The sequence below is a fragment of the Emericellopsis cladophorae genome (assembly GCF_022114955.1).
Source record: "Emericellopsis cladophorae strain MUM 19.33 chromosome Unknown NODE_20_length_315653_cov_120_781897, whole genome shotgun sequence".
NCBI classification, from domain to species: domain Eukaryota; kingdom Fungi; phylum Ascomycota; class Sordariomycetes; order Hypocreales; family Bionectriaceae; genus Emericellopsis; species Emericellopsis cladophorae.
In genome coordinates this window covers 293765-306305 of record NW_026250945.1, presented here as the reverse complement: position 1 = coordinate 306305, position 12541 = coordinate 293765, and the positions used below count along the sequence as shown (strand labels likewise).

General features: G+C 55.3%; 5 protein-coding genes across 5 annotated transcripts; 3 read left to right on the top strand and 2 right to left on the bottom strand.

Annotated features, from left to right (window-relative positions):
• Positions 1-663: 663 nt before the first annotated feature.
• J7T54_005327 (uncharacterized protein) lies at positions 664-2890 on the bottom strand (the record flags this gene model as incomplete). Its single annotated transcript, XM_051506274.1, has 4 exons — positions 664-1942; positions 2178-2188; positions 2245-2685; positions 2759-2890. 4 exons carry the CDS (start codon positions 2888-2890, stop codon positions 664-666), a joined length of 1863 nt encoding a protein of 620 aa, XP_051362472.1.
• Positions 2891-5319: 2429 nt separating this feature from the next.
• On the top strand, positions 5320-6570 carry J7T54_005326 (uncharacterized protein; the record flags this gene model as incomplete). Its single annotated transcript, XM_051506273.1, has 1 exon — positions 5320-6570. The coding sequence occupies one exon, from the start codon at positions 5320-5322 to the stop codon at positions 6568-6570; it is 1251 nt and encodes a 416-aa protein (XP_051362471.1).
• Positions 6571-6806: 236 nt separating this feature from the next.
• Positions 6807-7645, bottom strand: J7T54_005325 (uncharacterized protein; the record flags this gene model as incomplete). Its single annotated transcript, XM_051506272.1, has 3 exons — positions 6807-6974; positions 7023-7506; positions 7569-7645. The coding sequence occupies 3 exons, from the start codon at positions 7643-7645 to the stop codon at positions 6807-6809; spliced, it is 729 nt and encodes a 242-aa protein (XP_051362470.1).
• Positions 7646-8835: 1190 nt separating this feature from the next.
• J7T54_005324 (uncharacterized protein) lies at positions 8836-9549 on the top strand (the record flags this gene model as incomplete). The annotated part of the gene is made up of 1 exon (XM_051506271.1): positions 8836-9549. The coding sequence occupies one exon, from the start codon at positions 8836-8838 to the stop codon at positions 9547-9549; it is 714 nt and encodes a 237-aa protein (XP_051362469.1).
• Positions 9550-11297: 1748 nt separating this feature from the next.
• On the top strand, positions 11298-12442 carry J7T54_005323 (formaldehyde dehydrogenase-like protein; the record flags this gene model as incomplete). The annotated part of the gene is made up of 2 exons (XM_051506270.1): positions 11298-11477; positions 11546-12442. The coding sequence occupies 2 exons, from the start codon at positions 11298-11300 to the stop codon at positions 12440-12442; spliced, it is 1077 nt and encodes a 358-aa protein (XP_051362468.1).
• Positions 12443-12541: the final 99 nt, after the last annotated feature.

The following is a 12541-nucleotide window of genomic DNA, read 5'->3' as shown; positions in this document are numbered from 1 at the left end:
GAAGATGTCGGCACCTGGGACAGCCTCTCCGGCTGTGGGCTTCCAGTCCTTCTGGGCGGACTTTTTGACGCGAAAACGAGCGTCGGTCGGATTGAAGAAGGAAAGGGGACCGTTGATAGTTCGGTCGTCAACCTGGAGGTTCGCGTCGCTTGAGAAGGGAGCCGGGCGACCAGGCGAGGCGAAGGCCTTATTCCGCGGCATACTGCAGCAGAAACGATTGCGACCGCAGATTTGACGGTATGGTAGAAGAATGAGACGGGCAAGTAAAAATGTCTGCTACTCGCGTTTGCCAGTTGTCTTCACGTGAAGCAGTGGCTCATGGCGGTCGGCTTGCCAGGGACTCTAGGCGATTCTCGCGCAATTCGTCGTTCCAGCATCGTCAGCGCCGTTGATTGCCAGGAAATACTGCTGTGGCCCCCGTCCCAGTCTTCGGTGTAAACAAGTGTTCTCGATCATGCATGTGACCATGGAAGGACGTCAAGAATCGAGGAAAAGGTTGAGGCCTCGGACACGTCATAATTGGAAATCGGCACGTTGCCGCGTTGCGGAGTCAGACTGGAGCATTGGAGACCCCGGACTCGAGGCCATCACCAAGAGTTATCGGATGACGTAGGTTTCACCAAATCTATCATTTTCGTAAAAGACGATGCTCAGCCCCCCAGCTCAGGGCGCCTGGCTCTCCGCCCACGCCGCGCGTTTGCGGTAAATGTCGTGTCGAAACGTCTGCTTCAGCTCAGCGATCGCCTGCCCATCCACCGGCAGCTTGGCCTGCATAGCGCCTACGCCGCACAAATCATTCTTGCGGTCGATGAACCATGCAAACGTAAGCCCACCACCCCAGCTCAGCGTGTGTTTGCCGTACCAACCCTCGACGTCCTCCAGCGTGAGCAGGCCACTGAGGCCGTGGCCTGCCTCGACATCGAGCGCGGTGCCGACTCGGGTGAAGGGGCCCAGCGGCGTGGAGGACACGGCTTCGAAGGACGTGGCGGCAGCTGGCGAGAGGTGGTTTTCAAACATGTCGTCGACCGTGGCTGGTTTGAGGAGTTTGCCGTCATTGGCGAGGATCGACTGCAGGAGCTTGAGATAACCGGGCGCCGTCATGAACAGCCCATGCCCCCCAAAATCTCCCTTGGACCACCTGTTCAAGTCACCGCTGCCACCGAGGACCGCTCGTCCTAGACAATGCGGATCGTCGGGGTTCAAGTCGACAAGGCGCTCGCGCAGCTTCTCATCTAGGACAGGGTAAAACTGTGCATCTGTGATGCCCAAGGGCGCAAACATGCGCTCGTGCATACGTTCACACAGCGTCTTGCCCGTGGCCCTCTCCACGATGCGGCCAGCCCAGTCAAGCCCGGGCCCGTACATCCACCCTTCGCCAGGCTGATATCGTAACGGGTACGAAAAGCTCTCCTCGACACGGAGTTTTGCGTCGTCCCCAGAAGCAGCGGGCCTCGAGACAAACTTGTCGTGCCAGCGAGCGAGATCAGCATCGGCAAACTGGTAGTTGAGCCCCGCACTGTGCGTCAGCAGCATCTCCAAAGTGATGGGGTTCCTCTGGGGTTCCATCACAGGCTCGTCATCGTCAGACCACCCGGTGAGGACCTGCTTGTTTGCAAGCTCGGGCGCCAAGGCAGACACATCGGCCCGGAGGGTGAGCAGCCCATCCTCGACGCACTGCAGCGCGGCGATGGCCGTCAAGAGCTTGGTCGCGGACGCGAGGTACAGCACGTCGTCCGATTGGTGTGGGCGCTTCTCGCCCGAGAGAAGCGTGCGTTCGCCAAACAGCTGCTCGTAAACGAAGCGGTCTTGAGCATCGGTGGCACTCAATAGGGCACCGTTTATTTTGCCTGCTTCGATCGCTGCCGGAATGCTAGTGTCAATGCCATCGGTGGCCATGGTGCAGGTGAAACGTGAGCGAAATCGTGACGACATGTCGAGTGAGCTGCCACGTTAATGATGGGTTGTATTCCACGAGAAGGTAAGCGTTGCAGCGATGGGGTTTTATTGTACGGGGTAGATACGGCTAACTCGCGGCATTTCTTTGGATTTTTGGACTCTGCCATTAGCGAGTCGGAGAGCCAGTATTGCGAGGCAATTGATAAATATATATGCAATGAAGCAGAAATGGATATCTAGCGTCGGGGTTTATTATTTACCATGGCCGGGACATGGCTCACAATTTCAGAACCTGGAATGTCAGCCGCAAGACGCATTCGAAACCGTTGCAAGACCAAAGTCACTCACCATGTCGTACCAGCCGCCCCCTCCAAAGTTGCATGGGCTGGGACCGAGATTCTTGAAGCCAACACTCTCATAGAATTGTAGAAGGTGGTCATGCGCGATGATGGCGACGCAGTCGGCCTTTTGGTCCAAGTTCCTCAGGTACTCGAGGTACTTGTTCAGCAGGGACCGACCGAGACCTTTCTTTTGGTGCTCTGCGACGATGACCAGACCATGGACGCCGATGCCACTTCCATTCGCGTCGTTGCCAATCACCAGGCCATCGTCAGCTTTGACGACTTTCCGCGAGCCGTCCCAGTTTTGAGGCATTTCCATAGAGCCATCGGTGACTCGATCTGAGGTGATTCTGGTGGCTATCACGTGTCCAACGAGCTCGTCATGGTCGTTTTCCTTGATGAAAAGCCCGAGACAGAGTTCAGACGATACAGCCAGGCGGTATTTGAACTTTAGAGAACGAGTGTGAGTGTGAGTGTTTCTCGGGTCACCATGGCTCACGCCTCGGCAATGTTGAACTGACCTTTTCCTCAGAGCATCGCTCTGGCTCTGGGAAGGTGGACTCGACGCGAACGCAAGCATCCACATCCCCGACCGTCAGAGGCCTGACAAAGGCCGTTTTGTCGCTGAGGCCAGGAAAATTGACAGTCTCCATCGTTGCGCTTCAGGCCTGTTGTTGAGCGAGCCAGCAAGATCGGTGCTTTGGAGGTATAGTGGCGCGCTTAGCTAATTGTGACACCGAGGACTAGAAATTTCAACACCTGCTCCAAGGCGTTGCTGTGCAGGTAAACTTACTGTGGAAGAACGATTGTCATATATTGAAAAAGTGTGAGAAAACAGAAGCATGTAACTATCTGTTGACGTTCGTGACGATGCCTACCCTATGTCTTCCCGATTCCCTCGGACGCAGCCCCTCTTTAGATCACGTGCCCACCTACTTGCGCTACACAGCCTCCCCTGAACAGGGTCTGCCGGCCAGCTGCTCTCTTCCAAAAGGTTGGAATTTGGAGCCACAAAAATTACTCCAGCTCCAAGATGCAACCGATTTATGGCGAAGGACATACCTGACTTCTGAAAACCCCACGCAATAGACAGTGTAAATATCCCCAACCCGGGAACATACGCTGTGTCGCGCTCGCGTGGCAAGCAGCCAGGCGAATCGCGTCTCAGCGCGAGAATGAGGGAAAAGAGGAAGACCGATGGGAAAGCTCACTCTTCGGACGAGTCTGAGGCCGAGGATGAGCTTGCCTCAGGTTAGTCCGCAAGATGCGTTGAGCCTTTTTCTATTGGCGTTCGTTTAGCTAACGAGCAGACGCCGTGGTTCTGCACAAACTGTTCGACCGCATGGTCGTGCTGTACCCCGACAACACTGTCATCAAATCAGGGGATCGCAACCTACTCGGAGAAGCAGAGGCGCTGAAGACGGCCGCGCGCTTGGGTGCCTGTGCCCACTGTACACGAGGCATACACAGCGCCAGACGGACGAGTGAACACATGCATGGAGTATGTCCCAGGGGAGTCCCTCGACAAGCAGTGGCCGAACATGTCTGCTGACGAGAGAATCGACATTGCGCACCAGCTACGGGCGATTCTCGAAAGAATGAGATCCGTGGACCCGCCTCGTCATCTCATCAGTGCCTGTGACGGGACCGAGATCCGAGACTCGCGTGTGTACTTTACGTATCATGCGTCCGCTTGTCGTGACGAGCATGCTTTTAATGAGTACTTGTTGTCGTCTCTAGAACCTTCCACGCCGCCACCGGTGCGGGAAGCGCTCTCTCGAGGATGACGGACGAACCATCGGATTGTTCTGTCCCACTGCGATCTCGCGCCACGGAACATCATCGTGCAAGAAGGGAAGATCGCCGGACTGGTGGACTGGGAAGACAGCGGATGGTACCCATAGTATTGGGAATACGTCAAGTTCTTTAAACGCCCTTCAACCCACGAGTGGAGACGGTACGCCGAGCATATATTTCCAGAATTCTACCACGACGAACTGATACAGTACTTTGCCATGTCGAGGTGGCAGAGCTCTTAGCCAGCATTTTCTTGAATATGACTGAGACAACTAGAGCTTCTCTTATCCATGCCATTTGCCATGTTCGGCTTGCCATTCGCAGTTGTCCTCGCGTATCCCGAGACGCTGTACTGGCCAAGTGATCAGTAACAGAATCTCAAATACATACGTGAGATTATTTTGATTCCCGATGGAGCTATTGCCGCAAAGTCGTTTGGGTTTTTGCTAGCGAGTCCAAATGACTACAAGAGATCGTCCACGACGTAGTCCCAAAGTGGCACTTCACTCATGTTTGTGATCTTGCGCCTGATCAATGCCGTCTAAGCCCTGGCCATGACGGCATGTGTGTGGGGTCTGGGTTTTGGGGAAGTGGGGATTGCTTCGGGTGATCGACACGATGAACGATTCAAGGTAACTCAAACTGCAATTGTGGAAGGCATATATATCCCCCCCTTCCAAGACGAAAGAAAAAATCCGACTGCACTATGAGAGCGGCCCTTTTGGATGAGCCAGAACAAGATACTTATGTTTCCATTGGAGCGCAATGTTCAGATATCTACCAGGCTCTGACCTCGTCATGTCTGTCCCTGCCAAGCTTTGGAAGTGTGGGGTATAGCTTGCTGCGATGGAGGAGGGGATGGACAACATTTCACCATGAACTATAGCATTTCTCTTGAGGTACAATAGCTAACCTCAGACCCCAAAATGCAACTGTGTGCGTAGGTAATTAACCCCGTCACATGGTAATCCCCGAATTTCGAGGGTAGAAATCCAGGAACCAGAGAACTATGACGGCATGGCTGGCCGTTCTCGAACATTGAAGCGCGGAGCATCTGGTCCGCCACCGCTGATTCGCCAATGGAACAAACCAAAACTACCTACCGAAAACGTCAGGTACCTGGCACGTCATCTATGCGTAGCTCGGCTACCATCGTCATCAGCTCACCTGGTCCAGAGTACAATTCTCATTTATTTCTTCTCCCTTTTCTTGAACTGCACTCCTACCTCCCACACTCACTCCCCACACCTCATCACACCAACATATCAACACCACCTCCGTCACCATGATCTCCTCCAGAGTCGCTTCTCGCACCGCCCGCCAGACGGCGATGCGCTCCACGCGCCTGCCCTACCGCCAGCCTGTTCGCTTCCAGTCGACCGCCTCCTCCTCCTCCTCCTCCTCCTCTGGTGGCCCCTCCTCCAGCGGACACCTCGCAGCTGGTCTGGCCGGCGGTGTCATTGGCGCTGGCGTCTTCTACTCCCTCTACACCTTCACCCCCGCCGGACGCACTGCTTCCACCATCAACAAGACCGCCAAGGAGGCGAACAAGAAGTACAACGAGGCTGCGCAGAAACTGCAGGAGAAGACCCCCAACGCCGACCAGGCCGTCGACTCGATCAAGCAGTTTGCATACTCCTACGTTGCCTGGATCCCTGGAGGTCGCGCCTACGTGGACACTGCCTTTAATGACTGGGAAAAGGTCCGCCAGAACCACAAGGAAGAGGCGGACAAGCTTGTTAGCGATGCGTACAAGCAGTTTCAGGATATTGCCAAGTCCGGGCTGAGCCTCGAGACGGCGTCCAAGGCCTATGAGGTTCTGGCTGGCCTCGCTAAGAAGGTCGCCGACCTCTCGGGTGATGCCTTTGCCGACATCCTCGACAACCACCCCCAGGTCAAGGAGAAGCTCGGCAGCAATGTCGACCAGCTTAAGCGCATGGGTGATGAGTATGGGCCCGAGGCTAAGAAGCAGGTGGACGAGACATGGAGGCAGCTCAAGGACATTGTCGCTGGTGGCGTCAGTGTCAGCAGCCTCGACAAGGCACGCCAGTTGATTGACGACAAGGTCAAGCAGGTGAAGAAACTGGGTGACGAGGCCTGGAACAAGGCCTACGAGCAGGCCAAGCCTACCCTGGACAAAAACCCCAAGGTCAAGGAGATTATCGAGAACAACGCCGATGCGCTGAAGCAGGGCAACGCCAAGGAGCTCTTCGAGAAGGCCAAGTCATCCATTGACTCGGGCAACGTCGACGACCTCAAGAAATACGTCGACAGTGCCGTCAGCAAGGCCAAGGACACAGCCTCGACGGGTTCTGGCGGTGGCGTCTGGGGCGAGGTGGGGAAGTACGTCAAGATGATTCCGCAGGCCGACGAGATCTTCCCCAAGCTCAAGCAGCTCAGCGAGGTGGCCGAGAACCACAAGGAGGAGGGCGAGAAACTGTTGCGTGAGACGGCTGAGGACCTCAAGAAGCTTCTCGAGGAGAAGTCGAAGAAGGGCGAGGAGATTGTCGAGAAGGCCAAGAAGGACGCCAAATGAGAAGCGCGTCCTGAAGATTAGACTACTGTACTCTACAAATTAGCATCGGCCGGCGTTGGTGGAATACAAACTGGTATTTTGTCAGAATGAAGAGTTCATCTGTCTAATGGTCCTCTCTTTTCAGCTTGGATGTGGCTTCCCTAGCAGTAGTGCGCATAATTTTGTTACGCTAGATCTTGTGGATGACATCTGTACAGACGCGAAATACAGCAACCCCTTTTCAACGCCCATGATTCTTAGTTCCCAAGGCTGATGTAGATATCACCCCCATTGTCCCAACCGTAGCACCCTCCCTCAGGGTTACCATTCAGCCAGCCCGTGCCAGAATCGGGGTTGACGTCCGGCGTGCATCTGAGCAGGTCATAGGAGCCCGACTCCCCACACTCGCTCAGACCATTCTTGCACTGAAACGAGCACCAATCCATATCAGCCAGACAACCTGCCACACGAACTGACTGTGGGTTGCCATTCATGTTGACAAGTCGACTGACATTGATCGTCGCCGACCCTGGCCAGCCATTGCCCGTAGTAGCCTCGCCCCAGGTGTTGAAGATCTGACCCCAGCGGGAGAGTGTCGTCTGGCGGTTGTTGAGCGTAGCGTAGGCGAGCGTGATGCCGCTGGCGACAGAGATGGTGACGGAGCTGCCAGAGCCGGGGAGGGAGTAGGAGATTTTGGGGCGGCGGACGTTCATAAAGGAGGACTGGTAGTCGCCGTTGGCAAAGTCCCACAAGATGAGGGTCATGGGCACGCCGCCCGTGTTGGTGAACCGGAACCTGTTGGGTCCGTCGTCGCCGATCCAGATGTAGCCGTTGTTCCAAAAGGGGTTGTCGCCCATGCCGGCCATGCCAATGTTGTTCATGTGCAGGCAGTCCTCGAAGGACAGGCCGGCCACAGGGGCGTTGCAATCGGCTGCTTGTAGGGAGAAAGTGCTGTTTCTACAGGCGGTCTTAGCAATGGACGGGGGGGTTGGTGGGTAGCAGCGATTTTCTGATCGTACCTGGAAGAAACGGAAACCGGTGTAGTGGCAACGAAGCCTGCCAAAGAGGCCAAAGATAGGAGACCAGAGAGCAACATTGTAATGAGTGAGGGGTGACGGAAAGTAAAGAGTGACAGTCAATGGAGTAGATCCAGCAGTTCAAAAAGTTGGTAAGAGGCTTGCCAGAGCGCATGGCTCTCCAGCAACTCTTACAGCATCAAGTCTCTCGTTCTTTATACATTCCCTTGGAGCACCTGGTTACTTCTGAACAGTCTGAGAATGATACACGAGCGAGTGCCCCTGTCTCGTGCATATTCCTATTGCATTCCACGCCAAGCTTCCTTTCAATACTTCGGCAAGGACCCTAGTTCTGAGGAAACGTTACCATGTTCCTTACGTGAAGCCTACATCCAAACTCTAAACCAGGCAAAATTCCTTTGGAATGCTTGGAAGGCTTGGGAAGTCCACGAGAAACGTTGTTGAGTGACTATGCGCGTGGACTGCAGGCAGAGACGGCGGTAATTTCCGGGTGGTAAGGGGTCGATCCTTCGACGCTGTCAGGTCCATACAGCAAGCACATATCTGGCACGCCCAGCCGAGGTATTCATGCACGATAAGAACTGACAACCTAAAAGGGCCGGAGCTCAGCAGCCTGTCGAGCGTGGGGGGTACCAATCAATAATATATCGAACCCTGCCAGGGGTCGAATCTGACAGAACAAAAAACTTGCTCAGGATCTACCGTATCCGGCCGCTACCGAGCACCAGCACCAGCTCCATGTAAGTGGTATGACTGGAGACCATATATGAATTCAAAGCCTTGAAATTCATATACACATCTGTGCAGAGAGCTTCGTTGATCGCTTCAAGTACTGGTTACAACCATCTTGTCAGCCTTGACGTTCAATCCGATATCAGGGCCGGATCACAACGCTCTTCCGCAGTCTAGATACAAGAAGCCGAAAGGTGTATTCCAACAGGAAGATTGCCAGGGGGGCTAATGGAGAGGGGGGCTAAGGCACACTTGAGGTGCTTAGTACGGCCGAATGCCAAGAGATTAGATTATTCTGGTTGCACGCCACTGTCGCATGGTTCCCAGGGCATTCCGTGGCCACTCAGGTTGATGGTCTTCTTTGGCTGATAATAGGGTACAATACTGTACTATAAAGACGTTCTCGGTTGCTCGCCGTAAGGTCATCTTGACTCCCTAGACCACGAGCCTCTCCTTTCTCCCTACGCCCCGACTTGACGGCCCATCTCCATTTCACTTGCCTCCAGTCTTCATCGCCATGTTCAATAGTTTCCTTCCTTCCGTCATGGTTGTGGCCATACTCACGCCCGGAGCCATATCCAACTTGATGATCAACAATTATTGCGGAGCCGGTGTCAGCATGGTCAAGTCCAAGTATGGAAGCTGTGACCACGGGCCCGATGGCCGTTGCATTAGAGACGGTGGAGTTCCATGGTATCTCCCCCGGGGGACTGGGCAGTCCATCCTCAGTCACGCCTGGGACGGCGAAGCGGTCAGTCTGAAGCTGTCCAAGGACGGTAGTCCGCCTGGTGTGCTCCAGTTCGAGTACTCGCAGACCTTTGGCGAGTGGGGGGGTATCTGGTGGGATCTGAGCGACCTCGACGGGAGCGGCCATGGCCTAGTCGGCACCCCGTTCCGGAACGACAATGTGGGCGTCACACCGACGGGCAGCGGCTCTGGCCAAGGGACATGCGTCAAAATTCGCTGCAGCGCTGGCAGCGTCTGCCTCGACAGCTATCAGCATCCGGACGATCCCAACACCAAATACTGTCCTCTCGATACGGGCGACATGTGGCTTGATCTGTGCATGCCGCCGGATCTGTTCTACCAGCAGAGAGTTTTGGTTCTGGATGAGAAGAACAAGAAGAACTTGACGGATACCAAGCCGCCGCCGAGCTTGGAGGATTGGGCTGGGCCGGGCGGGGATCATGCCCGTCGGGATGCTGGCTACAGGATGTATTTCGAGTCCTAGATGCTTCTTTGGGTTGAATCTGTAACATTTCCAGCTTCCAATGTGGGGATGTCCCCTCATGATCTTTAGAGATCTCAGTCCGATTTTTTCCTTGCATTGATGTCTCGTGTGTAGTAGGTCCTTAGAGGTCACGTAGTCCAAAGGGGTGTACTACTGAGCCACCAGCTTTGCACAATGACCAGCATGACGCTGAGAAGCAACCCCAAAAAGTAATCGATTGACTCGAGTAAATTCAATATCTGTTCAACGCGTCTCTTCATATTTGCTATCCATGGCATGAGTGCGCACCTCTTCAGTCTCGGGGAACTCGGGATATTCAGAGTATCTGGCGCCCCTAGTGACCATGATAGTGATTCACCGGCTTCTCAGAAGCGACCCACTGCATTCAATGCAGTGTGGAAGATCTTGGGTAGCCAACGCCACGCCAGAACAGGCACATGGGCCTGACCACTGAACTGACACAAAATCAAGATCTCCAACTTCCCTTGCGTTTTCTCTCTGTCACATACTCTTTCCAGACATATCGATCTACCAGAAGTCACTGACAGTTGAGCAGAAAGAGGTGCGTCACCGGCATTCCATTCACGAGTACTGCAAGAGACCTTAAACTCGCGACCCGTGTAGGTGTGTCGAAGGGTCCGAGTCCAGACTGCTAGTTTCTCGTCGTCTTTGCCAGTCTTGAACTCGTCATGACCTGTTCTGCTTCAGCTCGTCACGACTGTCAACTCCCAACTGTCACCAGGAAGTACAAAGGCTCCTTGCCATGAGCTGGCATGACATTTCGAGTCGAGCAGACCCCCTATGGGCTCTTCTCCTTCCGCTCTTCCTGTTCTCTGTTCTGGCGGTCGTCGGCGTCTTGACTACCCTGTTCCTAGCCAAAGTGGCTTTTTCGAGCGTAGACCTTGGTCTAGTCTCTGCAAGGATAATCTCTCCGAGACAGTTCTCTATCGTTGTCAATGGGTGCATGAGGCCTAGAGATAAGTACGCATCTCCATACATTCGGGGATTGGAGGCTACTTCCAGGCCGGATGAGACGAGTCGTGGTTTCGTCGATCAGGGGCCAGGGACCATAATGCCTGATTAATAAGGGCAGATAGTTGTCAAGGCGGTGGGTGGACTACCTTGGGATTACACACCATGACCGATTCGGATCCGCGACTCCGCGTACCTAGTCGTAGAGGCGCGAGAAGCCGCAGATTCAAACCAGCCTAGTCAAGTCGAGGATCCGCCGTCTTTTCACTTATCAGTCTATGACAGCAACCGGGGACCAATCAGCGGCCGTACAGCTGCCATGTACGTATCTGTGGAGATTGATGACGAAGTTGAATCGCGGGCGGCGCTCGAGAACTTTTCTGTCTCGAACATTTTTTGAGTTTGGACGCGGATGTGGGTATCATTGACATCAACCACTTTTTCCACGGCCCGTCCGTGAGCCCAGTCCGATCAATGCCTGAAGGCTCTGTCTGATGCAGGTGGATTACATTCTCTGTCGCGAGCCGGCAGTCTAGCGCCGTCTCTCCTCGTGGTGTTAGCGGACCGAACGCGAACAGACGCTGGCCTCCCTCCGTGACTCCGATGACGAGGCAGATGCAATGACGCCAGTGCTCGGTGGACGGCAGGCGGCCTGAGAGAGATATAAGTGTCAATGGCGACCCATTGTCCAATCTCCTGGTGTATTCCTCCATCACTCTACAGACCGCGTTGAACACTCTACCAACCAAAACACCCGAACACCACCATCACCCACCATGGCCGAAAACACCAACTACGAATTCAAGGGATGGGTCGGCGAGGACCCCTCGGCGGCCGAGGGCAACATGAAGTGGAAGACCTTTGAGCCCAAGCCCTGGGAGGAGACAGACGTGGATATCAAGATCACACACTCTGGCATCTGCGGCTCAGACCTTCACACCATCAGCTCCGGATGGGTACGCCCCCCCTCTCCCCTTTCCTACCTCCCTCTGTGCGACAGACATGATGGCTAACAAAGAGACAGGGCCCCGCTGACTACCCCTGCGTCGTCGGCCACGAGATTGTCGGCGTTGCCGTGCGCGTCGGCTCCCAGGCCGAGGGTGGCATCAAGGTGGGCGACGTCGTGGGCGTGGGCGCGCAGAACGACTCGTGCCTGGGCCGCGACGGACCCTGCGACGCCTGCGACAACAACTCCGAGCAGTACTGCAGTGGCAACGTCGGCACCTACAACTCCAAGCACCGCAACGGCGGCAAGTCCATGGGCGGCTACGCCCTCTACCACCGCTGCCCCTCGCACTTTGTCATCAAGATCCCTGACGGCCTCGCCCCCGAGGCCGCCGCCCCCATGCTCTGCGGCGGTGTGACCGTCTACTCCCCCCTCAAGCACTTTGGCTGCGGGCCCGGTAAGAAGGTTGGCGTCGTCGGTGTCGGTGGCCTCGGTCACTTTGCCGTCCTCTTCGCCAAGGCCCTCGGCGCGGACGAGGTCGTGGGCATCTCGCGCAAGGCCGACAAGAAGGACGACGCTCTCGCCCTTGGCTGCGACGACTACATTGCCACCTCCGAGGATGACGGTTGGGAGACCAAGAACAAGAGCCGCTTCGACCTCATCATCTCCACCGTCTCCTCCCCCAAGGTCCCCTTCACCGGGTACATTGGCATGCTCAAGATGGACGGCACCATGGTCCAGGTCGGTGCCCCCGAGGAGGCCTTGCCTCTGCACGCCTTCTCCCTCATCCCCGGGCGCAGGCGTCTTGCCGGCTCCATGATTGGCAGCCCCTCGGACATTCGCGCCATGTTCCAGCTCGCCGCCGACAAGAACGTCAAGCCCTGGATCGAGCAGCGGCCCATGAGCGAGGCCAACCAAGCTATCATTGACTTTTCCGCCGGCAAGCCGCGTTTCCGCTACGTCCTCGTCAATTAAGGGGCAGGGCAGATAGGGGGGGAATGTTGTACATACTTGGAAATGGAGGAGTGAATGAGAGATGAATGCAATAGAAAGAAAGAAATTGCACGACTTCGT